Here is a 15000-nt window from a genome sequence, read left to right on the forward strand (position 1 = left end):
CTGATTGTTGGAAAGGAAGTGACGAGAAGATGCGAGTCAGCACAAGGCCTGGACCTTTTTATTTTCGGTGATTCAGGACTCAGACCTTTTCACAATATTTATCTGTTTAGAAGTGAACTTTATTCTGATGTAGTGTCTCACGTTATCACCTTTTGCATGTGAAAGATAAAACGTGTGATAGGTTTATCTTATGCAGGACTCTTCCAACACCATGGCAGTTTTGATTTTCGTGAAGTTATGAAGCGATTACAACTCGGGCCTTGTGTTATTATTCACGGATGCTACAAGAGTGGTGGATACAGGTTATTGCAGTCTTTTGTCCAACTAGTCCAGACCAAGCTATCCTCCACATGCCCATGAGAAGGTAGCAGCCTTAGCATGCAGACATGTTTGGTAAGTGGAAATGACTAGCTTACTAAGATTTCTCTTGAATTTAATTCAGGTATATTAGCTTCAGTGATCCAGGGTTCAGGAAATGGTATTGTATGTAAATCACATGCTGGGACAAAATAAATAATAAGAATTACAAGGACATTGTAAGACAATGCACAAACACATGACATTGAATTTCAACAGATTCAGAATGGACCACTAACAGACCAATCAAAAGATTTTATAGGAGAGAGCGAGGAATGGTTGGTTAGGAAAGAAGGTAAATGGAACAACATTGATGCACCTGTCCCAAGCAGTCCTGGTGACCTCCAAGAATGGTTGATTATCAGCAACACCTGCATTGTTCACCAGCAGGTCTACCGGGCCCACACCAGCCAGTGCCACTTCAGTGCCATCCCAGTCTAATAAGTCCACAACCACTGTGGTAATATCGGAGCACTATCAAAGGACAAAGAAGTGGAACAATGATCAATCATTGCAGGTACCTTCTCTGCTTTCATCAGAACCGATTAGTTGGCTGGAACGACCAGAGCCGCCAAGCTTGGTGAGCTTCCAACACGTTGAGGAAAAGTGAATACAATTTCACCAGTCACAAAAAGGCAATGATATGGAGACAAGCAGTTCCATTATAAAAAAAAATCGCAGCATTTTCAAGGTTTATTTTGTTACCAAGTCAGGAAGGACAAGTATATCAAGAGACAACAGATGAAGCAAAAACTGATCTCTCCCCCTGCCATGCTGCCCTTCCATCAGCGTTGATACTTACAGTACCTTCAGAAAGTATTCATACCCCTTGACATTCAACCCCCTGAGTTAATACTTTGTAGAAGCACCTTTGACAATGACAACAGCTTTGAGTCTTCTTGGTATGTCTGCATCAGCTTTGCACATCTGGATTTGGGGATTTTCTCGCATTCTTTCTTGCAGATTTGCTCAAGCTCTGTTCAGTTGGATGGGGAGCATCGGTGAACAGCAATCTTGAAGTCCTTCCACAGCTCCTCAATGGGATCCAAGTCTGGGCTTTGGCTGGGCCACTCAAGAACTTTCACGTTCTTGTTCTGAAGCCTTTCCAGTGTTGCTGTGACTATATGCTTGGGGTCGTTGGCCTGTTGGAACGTAAATCTTCACCGCAGTCCAAGGTATATTGCACTCTGAAGCAGGTTCTCAAGGATTTTCCTGTATTTGGCTTCATTCATTATTCCCTCTGTCATTACAAGTCTCCCAGTCCCTGCTGCTGAAAAGCATCCCCATAGCATGATGCTGCCACCACCATGCTTCATGGTAGGGATGGTGCTAGATGCCATGGGTGATGAGCTGCGCTCCGTTTCCACTAGACGTAGCACTTTTCATTCAGGCGAAAGAGTTCAATTTTCATCTCATCAGACCACAGAAGCTTTTGCCTCATGCTCTCAGTCTTTCACGTGCCTTTTTGCAAGTCCAAGCATGCGGTCATGTGCCTTTTTCTCAGGAGTGGCTTCCATTTGGCCAATCTCCCATAAAGCCTTGATTTGTGAAGTGACGCAGAGACTGTTGTCCTTCCGGCAGGTTCTCCCATCTCAGCCAAGGAACTCTGTAGTTCTGCAAGAGTGGTCATTGGGTTCTTGATCACCTCCTGATCAAGGTCCTTCTTGCCCAGTTGCTCAGTTTGGTCAGATGGCCAGCTCTAGGAAGAGTCTGGGTAGTTTCATATTCGTTCCATTTCCTAATGATGGAGCTCACTGTGCTCATGGGAACCTTCAACACTCTAGAAATTGCTTTATACCCTTCCCCAGATGAATGCCTCCTCACAATTATATCTCAGAGTTCCACAAACAGTTCCTCGGACTTCATGGTTGAGTTTCTGCTCTGACATACACCGTCAACTGTGTAACCTTGTATAGAAAGAGGTGTTTCTTTCTAAATCATGTCCAACCAATTGAATTGGCCAGAGGTGGACACCAATCAAGTTGTAGACACATCTCAAGGATGATCAAAAATGCACCTGAGCTCAATATGGAGTAGCAAAGGTGTTGAATACTTATTGACATAAGGCATGTCAGCTTTTCATTTTTAATTGATTTGTAAAAAATTCCAAAAAGATAATTTCACTTTGTCATTCTGGGGTATTTTGTGTAAATTGGTGACATTTTTTTTTATTAAATACATTTTACATTCAGGTTGTAACACATTAACAACAAAATGTGAAAAAGTCAAAGGGTGGGAATACTTCCTGAAAGCACTGTATATAAAAACTACATGGTGTTCATACAATACTTACCCCACGCATTCCTGCGAAGAGCTTGGCGTGAGCCAACTATTGTGGCGGCACAATTATTTCCCATAATTGCATCGATCTACACTTCTGCGGTAAATGTGGACAAATTAATTATACTTCGAAAAATCTGCTGTGGAATACATTCATAAACCTTTACAAAGTAGCTTTTATTCTCGTTTGAGTGTTTTCATAACTACGAAGGCTGATAAAGATTCCAGAATAGATTGATAAAGTACGAATCGGGAGACCATAAAAAACACCAAATTATACTTATTCTTCTTCATTTTTTTTCACCAGCCGAGCACAACAAAGATGAAGCGATTGCAATGATTCAAATTCCAAACGTGAGGAAGTAATATTGTCTGGGAATTAGGCTTTGTTTAATTCACTATGCAAGTTCTGAGGGGGTGTGCATCATCCAAGTAATATGTGCAACATCAAATGGTCATGTCACATTCGGTAAAGTTTCAATTTCCTCCGTTGAACGGTTTTCGATGTGCGCTCTTAACACTAGAACTGCTGTCCGTGATGACCAGGTACCAAGATGTCCCACTTTGATTGGACACCTGACCCGTTAAGTCTTCTGTATTCAATTTAATTCAGAGTGGGATTCAAAAAATTTGGGCAATACCCCGGGATGTTCACAGAGTTACCTCGTAGAATAATGACACTGAGGAAGAAGTCAACGTGGTAGGGAATCAGTAAAATGTACCAAAGAGGGCAAGCCACCCTCCCCTCCCCACCCCCCACCCAGTAAACCCTGATTTTTTTTTTAATAGGGCAAGCAAACTTTGATAAATCACGGGTGATGAAGGTAATGGTGAAGTTTCATCGAAACATCGAAATTGTGTTTGTCATTTTGGAGAAGAAAGCATATACATATTTAAGGGGGCAACATATTTGTAAAGTTTCCTGTAAGGTTTCGCCTCAATTTGGTCAGCCATTGAGATTTTTCAAGGTTTTTTTTGTTTTCATTTTATTAAATATGGTTGTCAAACCACATGACCAAAGACATCATCGATATTTTTCTGTTGACCAATTTATCCCTAGATGACCCTCAAATTTTTTTCTACTGATCAGATGTAGCATTCTACACATGCAATTATGACGTCATAGTGAAGACATATGACGTCATTAAAAAATCTAAATAAATCCATAAATAACACTGACATTGCTGGGATTTTCGACATTCCCCATTGGGAGTTCTTTCCACGTGCCAAGTTTCATTTTTTTTTGCCATGGAGCAGTTTCAGAGATACAGCGGTCCAATGTTTCTCCTTTTTCCAACATGGCTGCCACACCACATGACCTACATCATAATTATCATTAAAACACTCTCCATGAGTAGTCACACCTTTGGTGAAAATTTCGTGTCAATCCCCGAAGCGGTTGCAGACAAAAGGGAATAACAAAATGCAGACACATACGTGTGCTACCGATTGCTTAACCCCGTGCGCAAGCTAATAAAACACAGTAGATTTGCATTTCAGGTCACATGATCATGAGAGAAGTACTCAGTTGGGGAACAAGCATGCAGACTCATGAGAGAGGATGAGAGGACAGAGGTAGAATAAACTAAACGGATGGGGAAGAGGCCAAAAATAATTCATGGATGCACAACAAGTGGTGGAGAGCAGTCAGAAAACAAAAGGGGATGAGTGGAGGAGAGGAGGAGATTGGGACCATACTCTGTGCAGAGCGTTAGTGCTGCTTAAGCAGTCTCCTTGGCTATTGGACAAAATCCTGGACGGGTCGCCACTCCGACAGTATACCAGCATGCTGGCACTCATTTTGCTGACCTTGGAAGCATGACAGGCTGAGTTAACCCCACCTGGTATTAATTCAACAGCCGAGCAGATTTGAACTCAGGACCCAAGGATCCAAAGCCTGCCACTCTAACCATTAAGCCAACACCAGGCATAGTGGGAAGGGGTCATTGGTAATGTGAATAAAATAGCAGGTGGTAAGTCTGGGAGAGGACCAGGCGATTGTTGTTATTCCAATCTAAACATATAGCTCAATGTGAGGACGGGATTCTTATATGCTTGGCTTTCTGCATCTGTTCATGGTCAACTCCTCTCCATACTTGTACGAACTGCACTGGATTGGCTTAATGCTCACCAAGCAAGTGATTGCCTTCAATACTTTCACCTGATAGAGCTGTCTGATCAGCATTCCTTCCATGGAAGAGTCAATTAAAACAAAAAACAATATTATATGGTGCCAAGAGGAACAGCGTCATGCAGTAAATACTTTGGAAGAGATATTAATCTGGTGGTCCAATCTGCAATGAAATGCATTACTACTTACTAGCAAATACCACCTGTCGCGTCGCTGATGGTAATACTAAAGGGGGAGGAAGAAAAAGAGGGAGAGAGGGGTGAGGTAGAGAGAGCGGGGAGAGTGAAGAGGTGGAGGTGAAAGGAGAGAGGAGAGAGGGGGAAGCGAGGAGGGGTGGGGGAAAGGAAGACAGCGTGAGGTGAGAGGAAGGGAAGGCAGACGTGCGGTGGAGCATTAATTACAATTCATACTGTTTCATCAAAATGATTCTGCATAGAATAACAGTAAAGATGGAAACAAAATAATGTCCGAAATCCATTTTCTACTGGTCATACTATAAACACGATCCGGAGACAAACTCCCGTCCAGACATTAATACCGCCCGGACGCATCTGGCCAGAGACAAACACCGTCTGGATATGTCCAGGGAGAGAGTGAGAGAGAGGAGATGTAGGAGGGTGCTGCACTCTATTGGGAGGGGGTAGAGCAAGGATGGGACAACGAGAGACAGAGACAGAGACACACACGCACGCAGTTTGTCGACAGGTTTGGTGTGTGACAAGGACGAACTGATTAGATTTTGGTGAAGATCCGGATGCGATTACTAGAATTTTTAAAGTGATTCTTCACCAGCAAGAGATCAGGCTAAACCAATCTAAAGCACAATATCTCAAAAAGTTGTGGATGGATTCGGATGAAACTTGGTGGACAGGTTGTGTATGTGACCACGACAAATTGATTCGATTTTGGTGAAGATCCGATTGTGGATTCCACTATGAGAAATGGGGCTCAAAAAATAATATATAGCACGATATCTGAAAAATGTATTGGGCTAGATATGTTCTCATGGATCAGGCATTATGGGTCGGAGGTAAGCACTCTACCGAGTGCCCTTCTAGTTGTGATCATATAATATATTTTGCCTTCCTACCTCCAGTATAGAACCACAGGATCGCAATTGAAAGTTGAAGAATGTGCGAAATGACTTTACCATGCAATGCACGAAACGTTTGAAGAAACTTTTAAAAGCAAAACATTTAATTATTATTTATCTATGCCAAAGTGATGGGTTGTATAATGGAAGAACAAAAACAGGAAACATCACGGAAAACAAAATTTCACATTTTCAGCGAGGCAGCCACCACCTGCTGCACTGCAGAACAACATGTGGCCAACACAGGCGAGTAGCCCTGCACTTTGTTCAAGTCGATCTATATGCAGTATTTGGTGACAGTGCGAATACTGGAGAGTGCTGGCTTAAGCACTCCAACAAAACAGTTGATAAGAAATGGCTCCCTTGGCATGCAATTGGCAATCACCCAACCGTCATATTGAACATACACCTCCTGGAGACTCCCGAAATGTCAAATATGTTCGAATTGGCCAAATGAACACTTTTCTCATAGTCGGAACTGCTTGTAAGTTAGATTCTGGAGCTTAAATTTTGTAATTCTCCTTAGTTTAAGAGATACTCATGGTGATCACGTGCAGAAATGAAATAAAGCAATGAACACTGATGTCTCCTGGAGTTGCTAAGCATTCCAATGTACCCAGCGATTTGTAGCTATGATGAACAGGTATTCGATAATATGAATGAGGAAAGTGAAGAAAAAAAACTTTATCGCTAAGAAATTATTGCAGCCTGTTCCAAGTCAAGGCAAGGTTGAGCAGGTTAAAAAACATGGTGGCTTCAGACCTCCGCAAGGTTACCCAGGAAATGCCTGAAGACCCCAGACAGCGAGGTGGCCGAGGATCTCCTTATGAAGGATACAATTAAATAATGCTGTTAATTATCTTCATAATGGGTGTTTTAATTAACCCAAACACCTAATTTTCACTCTTGTATTTCCTTGGAGTTTTCTTGGTATGCTTGCAAAGTTTCAGGCGACTCGGTTTTATAGTTTTGGAGTTATGCAGGGGACACACACACACACACACACACACACACACACACACACACACACACACACACACACACACACACACACACACACACACACACACACTTTTGTTAGTATAGATTATACAAGTATTGAGACTCACGGAAGAACAGTCCATTCAGGGGGAAAAGGATTAACAGACACGAAGTTGGGAAAAGGGAAAACAGGACATGATGACATGATACAATTACCAAATGGCATCAATAGCATAAGATGAGGAATTGCAAGAACAGAGTTTCACCAGATGCAGTTCAGGTTGTTTATTTGTTTAACTAAAACAGACACAAAATGGGCCAAAAGGTCAGTCAGACAGACACAGAATTTTCCGGTCAGGGACAAACACAAGATAGTCCGGTCAAACACAAACACACACAGACACAGATTGGTCCAGTCAGACACACGCAGATGCAGACGCAGACACATACAAAGAGTGGTCCAGTTAGACACTCGCACACAGATGCAGACGCAGACTGGTCCAGTCAGAAGCAGACACAGAGTGGTCCAGTCAGACGCACGCACACAGACAGAGCGGTCCAGTCAGAAGCAGACGCAGACGCAGAGCGGTCCAGTCAGAAGCAGACGCAGACGCAGAGCGGTCCAGTCAGAAGCAGACGCAGACGCAGAGCGGTCCAGTCAGAAGCAGACGCAGACGCAGAGCGGTCCAGTCAGAAGCAGACGCAGACGCAGAGCGGTCCAGTCAGAAGCATGCACACAGACAGAGCGGTCCAGTCAGACGCATGCACACAGACAGAGCGGTCCAGTCAGACGCATGCACACAGACAGAGCGGTCCAGTCAGACGCATGCACACAGACAGAGCGGTCCAGTCAGAAGCAGACGCAGACACAGAGCGGTCCAGTCAGAAGCAGACGCAGACACAGAGCGGTCCAGTCAGAAGCAGACGCAGACACAGAGCGGTCCAGTCAGAAGCAGACGCAGACACAGAGCGGTCCAGTCAGAAGCAGAGCGGTCCAATCAGAAGCAGACGCAGAGCGGTCCAGTCAGACGCATGCACACAGACAGACAGAGCGGTCCAATCAGAAGCAGACGCAGAGCGGTCCAGTCAGAAGCAGACGCAGAGCGGTCCAGTCAGAAGCAGACGCAGAGCGGTCCAGTCAGAAGCAGACGCAGAGCGGTCCAGTCAGAAGCAGACGCAGAGCGGTCCAGTCAGAAGCAGACGCAGAGCGGTCCAGTCAGAAGCAGACGCAGAGCGGTCCAGTCAGAAGCAGACGCAGAGCGGTCCAGTCAGAAGCAGACGCAGAGCGGTCCAGTCAGAAGCAGACGCAGAGCGGTCCAGTCAGAAGCAGACGCAGAGCGGTCCAGTCAGAAGCAGACGCAGAGCGGTCCAGTCAGAAGCAGACGCAGAGCGGTCCAGTCAGAAGCAGACGCAGAGCGGTCCAGTCAGAAGCAGACGCAGAGCGGTCCAGTCAGAAGCAGACGCAGAGCGGTCCAATCAGAAGCAGACGCAGAGCGGTCCAATCAGAAGCAGACGCAGAGCGGTCCAATCAGAAGCAGACGCAGAGCGGTCCAATCATAAGCAGACGCAGAGCGGTCCAATCAGAAGCAGACGCAGAGCGGTCCAGTCAGAAGCAGAGCGGTCCAATCAGAAGCAGACGCAGAGCGGTCCAGTCAGAAGCAGACGCAGACATAGACTGGTCCAGACACACACACAGAGACTGGTCCAGACACACACACAGAGACTGGTCCACACACACACACAGAGACTGGTCCACACACACACACAGAGACTGGTCCACACACACACACAGAGACTGGTCCACACACACAGAGACTGGTCCACACACACACACACAGAGACTGGTCCACACACACACACACAGAGACTGGTCCACACACACACACACAGAGACTGCTCCACACACACACACACAGAGACTGCTCCACACACACACACACACACAGAGACTGCTCCACACACACACACACACACAGAGACTGCTCCACACACACACACACACACACACACACACACACACACACACACACACACACAGAGACTGCTCCACACACACACACACACACAGAGACTGCTCCACACACACACACACACACACACACACACACACAGAGACTGCTCCACACACACACACACACAGAGACTGGTCCACACACACACACACACACACACACACACACACACACACACACACACACACACACACACACACAGAGACTGGTCCACACACACACACACACACACACACACACACACACAGAGACTGGTCCACACACACACACACACACACAGAGACTGGTCCACACACACACACACACACACACACACACAGAGACTGGTCCACACACACACACACACACACAGAGACTGGTCCACACACACACACACACACACACACACAGAGACTGGTCCACACACACACACACACACAGAGACTGGTCCACACACACACACACACACACACACACACAGAGACTGGTCCACACACACACACACACACACACACACACACAGAGACTGGTCCACACACACACACACACACACACACACAGAGACTGGTCCACACACACACACACACACACACACACACACACACACACACAGAGACTGGTCCACACACACACACACACACACAGAGACTGGTCCACACACACACACACACACACACACACACACACAGAGACTGGTCCACACACACACACACACACACACACACACACACACAGAGACTGGTCCACACACACACACACACACACACACACAGAGACTGGTCCACACACACACACACACACACACAGAGACTGGTCCACACACACACACACACACACACACACACACACACACAAACACACACACACTGGTCCATTAAAACACACGCAGACACAGAATAGAATGGCCCAGTCCGGTCCGGTCTGGGACAGACACAGAAATGGCTAAAGGATCAACACTCAACATATCTCGTTTGTTTAACAGAAACGACTATGGACTCGTGTCGTGGCTACACAGACGTTTTCAATGGAATAAAATTGGATCCATGAAAATGTTTAAGTGAAGAACAGTGGACATGACCGAGAACAATGCAAGGGGAAATAAACAAAAAGGAACGTCACGCGAATACGACACAAGGACAAGGGCGATAGAGGGGGTCAGACAACAAGTTACCTACCGTACTCGCACTCGTACCTCAGACTCGATCGTTCACTTTATACAACAATTCCATGGTGTACACAAATAAATAAATTAATTGATTAATAAATATTCGCATTCCCACAGTGAGTCTGTAGCTCAAACCCCTCCCTCACCTCTTTCTTCAATGCCTCCAGATCCTCCCCGGTGCGGCTCAGTGCCACCACTTGAGCACCACCCTTGTCCAAAGCCACCGCCACTGCCCTGCCAATACCTGCAAGAGCCGTTTCACAGGTGATCACTCAAGAGGTACGTCCACGTCCACGGGAGTCACCATTTATCACTTTATTCACCGCACCTTTCCCAGCTCCGGTAACCAGCGCTCGCTTGCCATCAAATCGAATCTCCATGACGTTGCACGTCATCGGTATTTTCCTCTGTTTCTACTTCTTCCTCTTCTTCTTCTTCGTTTAGTGTTTCATGGTGTTCTCAGAGCTGCGAGGCTCTATAAACGCCACTCACTAAACTCATCGGCGACAGCCAAATTCAACAGATAAAATAAACAAGCTCAAATGAGCTAAGATCCTCGTCCTCTTAATGATGACGTCATAAAAACAAAAATATGACGTCATTGTGATGTATCAGGTTTGCGATAAATTATTATCTGTGCTAATGCCCGGCTTGATTCCCGCAAACAAAATTCAAACAGCTTGCCGAGTTTCGGAGATAATGGTATAGGCGATTTCCATTAGCGGCGATATTATGACGTCAACTTTTTTTTTCTAGGAAGAATTTCCAAAATCGGAGATGGTTGCTGCCTGCGCGTGGGCTTATTGTATATACATGGCAAGTTTCATGAAGATCCGATGAAAACTCTGGGTTGTGAAACAAAAAATGTCAAAAAAAGGAATGACGTCATAAAAATTGATATGACGTCATAGTGATGTATCATATGTGCGGTAATTCATCTCTGCTAATGCCCTGTTCGATTCCCACAAACAGAATTCAAAAAGCTTGCCAAGTTTCGGAGATAATTTTTTAGGCGATTTCCATTCCCGGAGATATTTTGACGTCATAACTTTTTTTCTTGGAGGAATTTTCATAATCGGAGATGGTTACTGTCTGCGCTGGGTATTTTTTACATATATATGTCAAGTTTCAGGAAGTTTCGATGAAAACTGTAGGCTGTGAAACAAAAAAGTCCACAAGAAGAAGATGAAGAACAACAACGTGAGTAAGACTTCGAGATCTTCCACGAGGACCTAAAAATGCTCGGGAATTTATTCTGTTCGCCCAGTTTCTTTAATTAATTTTAAAACCAAATTGCAGAGTCGAGGGTGTTTCGGGCTCAATTGAGAGAGTGTATCGGGTACGCCCGACCAGGGGATCCCCAACTCTCGGACACTGAAAAAGAGGCGATCTGGATTCTCCATTCCGAGGGCATTGAGTGAGAATGTGTTCCAGGTCTTCAGGAACTCGACACTGCTTGCAGAACCCTGTTGAGTGACACCCTATCCTATATAAATAGGCGTTTTGAGCGCAGTGTCCAAGTGTGAGCCTGTAGACGGGTGTAGAGTGTAGGGAGATTCCCTGGTCCTTTCGGGAGAGTCGAGGAAACGAGACAGAGGACTTGACCGAATGGTGCCCCTTAAAACACCATCTACCCTTGGTGGAGGTCGCCCACTGAGATTGCCATTTTTTGTTGATATGGACTCGAATTAAATTGGAGAGTTCTGATAGGCACAGAGGAATTGAGGTGACGACATCAACCCTTAGTTCCCGTTTGGCTGCCTGATCGCAGGCCTCAATGCCTCCAATGCAAACGTGGGCAGGGATCCAGCACAGGTCAACGACCGTGCCCCTCCAAATGGCCATATTAAGAAGATGAAGCACTTCAAGAACCAGGTCCTACCGACATCCAGACTGCAGGGACTCCAATGCTTTCGGACCAGAGAGTGAATCGGTATAAATAACTGCACTCAGGGGATTAAAGTCAATTATTATCCATTCGAGGGCCAAGACTTGCAAAGAGTACAGCCGAGAGCACTGAAAGATGGTCAGAAAGCTGAGCAGACTTGATCACCTGAACGTCTGGGATACAAAAAGCAGCCGTTGTTCTAGCTAGCAATCTACACCTGGTGTTGGTGCAGTGGTTAGGGCAGCGGCTTGGGATCCAAAAGGTCCTGAGTTCAAGCCCCGTTGGGCCACTGAATTAATACACCAGGGGGTTGACTCAGCCTGTCATCCTTCCGAGGTCGGCGAAGTGAGTACCAGTGTACTGGGCCGGTGTATACCCCGGTTAAAATAGGTGTACCATATCCCTGTGTCATAAGAGGCGACCAGGGTTGCGTCAGGAAGGGCATCCGGCGTAAAACATGTGCCAAATCACTATGCGGATCAGACGGATGATCCGCTGTGGCGACCCCAAAAACGGGAGCAGCCGAAAGAAGAAGAAGAGGAGAGTTCTAGCTAGCAATCTAGGATTGTCTCCAAACTATGTTGATATATTCCAGGGCCTGGTTACATGTTACAACCATGTTGTCCCTCATGGTTGTCCCCCCATAGATCCAGGTGGATGCGAGGCGTTTGTAGAATTCGGGGGGGGGGCAAATTTCCACTTTGTTTAGGGGGATTAGTCGGTAAAAAATCCAATCCCATTTATTTAGCTGTCCTCCTGCACGCAGGTCCAAAAGGAGGGACGGAGGATTTGTCGAGACTTTGATACTCCCAACAGTCCAAGAACAGTGCTTTACCTGGTGGTTGTCCCTTGCAGAAATGATCTTAGCCCAGTACCTCAAGTTGGACCCTCGCAACGGAGAGATAAGGGCAACTCGCCAGCCAAGCAATGCACAGACTGGCGTGCTTTTAAAAGCACGCAGACACAAGCATAGTGCTTTGGCTTGAATGGTTTCCAGCTTTTGCACATGTCCCAAAAAGACCTGACTGCCGTAATCAAATTCAGAGTGGATGAGGGTTTTATACAAGAGAAGGAGACTTTCCTGATGAGCTCCCCACGATGTACCAGCAAGACTTCAGAGAAGGTTCAAACCGTGTTGATATATATATATATATATATATATATATATATATATATATATATATATATATATATATATATATATATATATATATATAAAAAAATACATGTATATGTATTGTTGCGAATTGGCGCCCGCCGGCGTGCGAGCGGCCACGTAACTCGAATCGCGGCACGTCGCCCACCGGACGGACAATTCCGTCGTGACTCTCTCGGACTAACGCCGGGAACTAGTCACGGGTGGGCCTTTCGGTCTCACCACGATCGTGCCAATCGGCCCCCCACGTGGGATAGGGTTGTTCGCCAAATTCGACCTACCTAAGTACCCACACGGAGGGTAGACCGGGCGATCGCACCTCGCCGCAGGTCGACTTCGGACACGGGCCACTTTAAGCGACCCGTTCCGTACTATCGGGATAACCGAGCGGTGTTATCGTCAACCTCGACGGTTCCGATTAATTGTCGGGTGTATTTAGCCCACTACCAACCCTTTACGTGAAGTAAGATGGAGATTCAATTAAAGAAAAGACGAAGCGAAACGGGAAAAACAGTTCAACATAAGGCACATTTATTCCACGGCAAACGGAAGGCACACATATACAATTACAACAATTATGCACCAAAAGCAAATGTAAAAGAAACACAACAATTATGCACCAAAAGCAATTGCAACAAAAGAAACACAATGCAGATCTACAACCGACTACGCGAGCACACGGCAACACTTACACAGTTTTACTTTACAGACGGCGCCGACAACACATATACTCAAAATCAAAAGAAAAGGGCCACCCTCAACGACAAGGGGGCAGACGAGCCTGTGGGCCGAGACCGCGTGGAGCCTACCCGTCTTGTGATGAGCCGCAAAATGTCGCGGCGGTGCCCCGACTCCGCGCTCCTCCGCGGGTTTCGTTGGCACTGCTTGGAATGGGGTGGGAACGGGGCCCCCTTTTCGCACCATCTCAGCGCCGGAGGGAAACAGGGGGGCTTGTTGATGCTCTGGGGAAAGAGGACAGCCGGCCTGCTTGGGTCCCGTGACGAGCGACTCCACTGCGCCCTCGACCGCGTTCCCGGCTTCCCCTCTCTGCAGCTCCCCAACAGACTCCGAACCCCGACAGACCGACTCTCCTCCAGACCCGTCTTGACTGCTACTGCCACACTTCGCCGCCGCCACACCTCTCCAACTCGCCCGAGCCCGAAACAGAAACTGACTGAATTCGCCCCGCGCTCGGCGCTTTATAGTGTGGCAGGAGAAGCCATATGCAAATTTCCGGATCAGGATGGGCTCGGGGGCGGAGCCACGCTCGCCCATTGGACGGAGGAAAAGTGGGCGTGAACCTCCCCTGACCCTCGAATTTGCATATATTGATTCTACTCCGACGCGCCTGGAGGCGGGGCCAAATCGCCCCGCGCTTAATGATTGGACGGATCGGAAGTGGGCGTGAATCATTCCTGATCCGACTTCCCCTCGGAAAGGCCGCTCTTTGTACCCGCGGCTCAGCGCGCGCCCTGTACGAGGCCAGGACAGCCTGACGCTCGGTGCCCACAAGCGGTGTGGGAATGGCGGCAGAAGGAGGAGAGGTGAAGGTGGTGGAGGGTTTATTGTGGCGGTGATGGCCATGGCGACGCTTGGAATGGCAGTGATGCGATGTTTACGGGAGCGAGCCGTGACGGTAAGGGTCGTGGCTATTGGCGTTGTTGTTGTTGTTGTTGTTGTTGTGAAGCGGCGTTGCGGTTGGTGGTTGTTGTGTGATGGCGGTTGAGACATGGTTGGTTCAAAATAAAGATAGAACAGAAAAACGGCTATCTTAAAGGGTCGCAGCCCGAATGAATCACATTTATTCCCTCTAAACAACGGGTTTGGGGATAACTACACATGTACTTACAGAGATATCTCACCTACGGGACCTGAATGGTGGTTTGCGAATTTCCTCAACCACAACACTACCCCCTCCCCTTTTTACAGACTCGTCCCGAGTCGTCAAATTCTCGTGT

The 15000-nt window shown here is 46.8% G+C and overlaps 1 protein-coding gene across 2 annotated transcripts in view; it reads right to left on the reverse strand.

Annotated features, from left to right (window-relative positions):
- The window catches only part of DCXR (dicarbonyl and L-xylulose reductase), a 47022-nt gene extending 36545 nt beyond the window's left edge, over positions 1-10477 (reverse strand). For both annotated transcript variants that reach the window (XM_085885368.1, XM_085885367.1), the window contains exons 1-3: positions 10327-10477; positions 10145-10242; positions 677-831 (exon numbers count right to left, since the gene is read on the reverse strand). In XM_085885368.1, coding sequence (XP_085741494.1) covers positions 677-831; positions 10145-10242; positions 10327-10393 — 320 coding nt within the window. In that variant the 5' untranslated portion in view covers positions 10394-10477. The remainder of the gene's footprint in view (positions 1-676; positions 832-10144; positions 10243-10326) is intronic.
- Positions 10478-15000: the final 4523 nt, after the last annotated feature.

This window comes from Eptatretus burgeri, chromosome 6, assembly GCF_056783735.1.
Source record: "Eptatretus burgeri isolate ZD-2024b chromosome 6, Ebu_testis_v1, whole genome shotgun sequence".
NCBI lineage: Eukaryota > Metazoa > Chordata > Myxini > Myxiniformes > Myxinidae > Eptatretus > Eptatretus burgeri.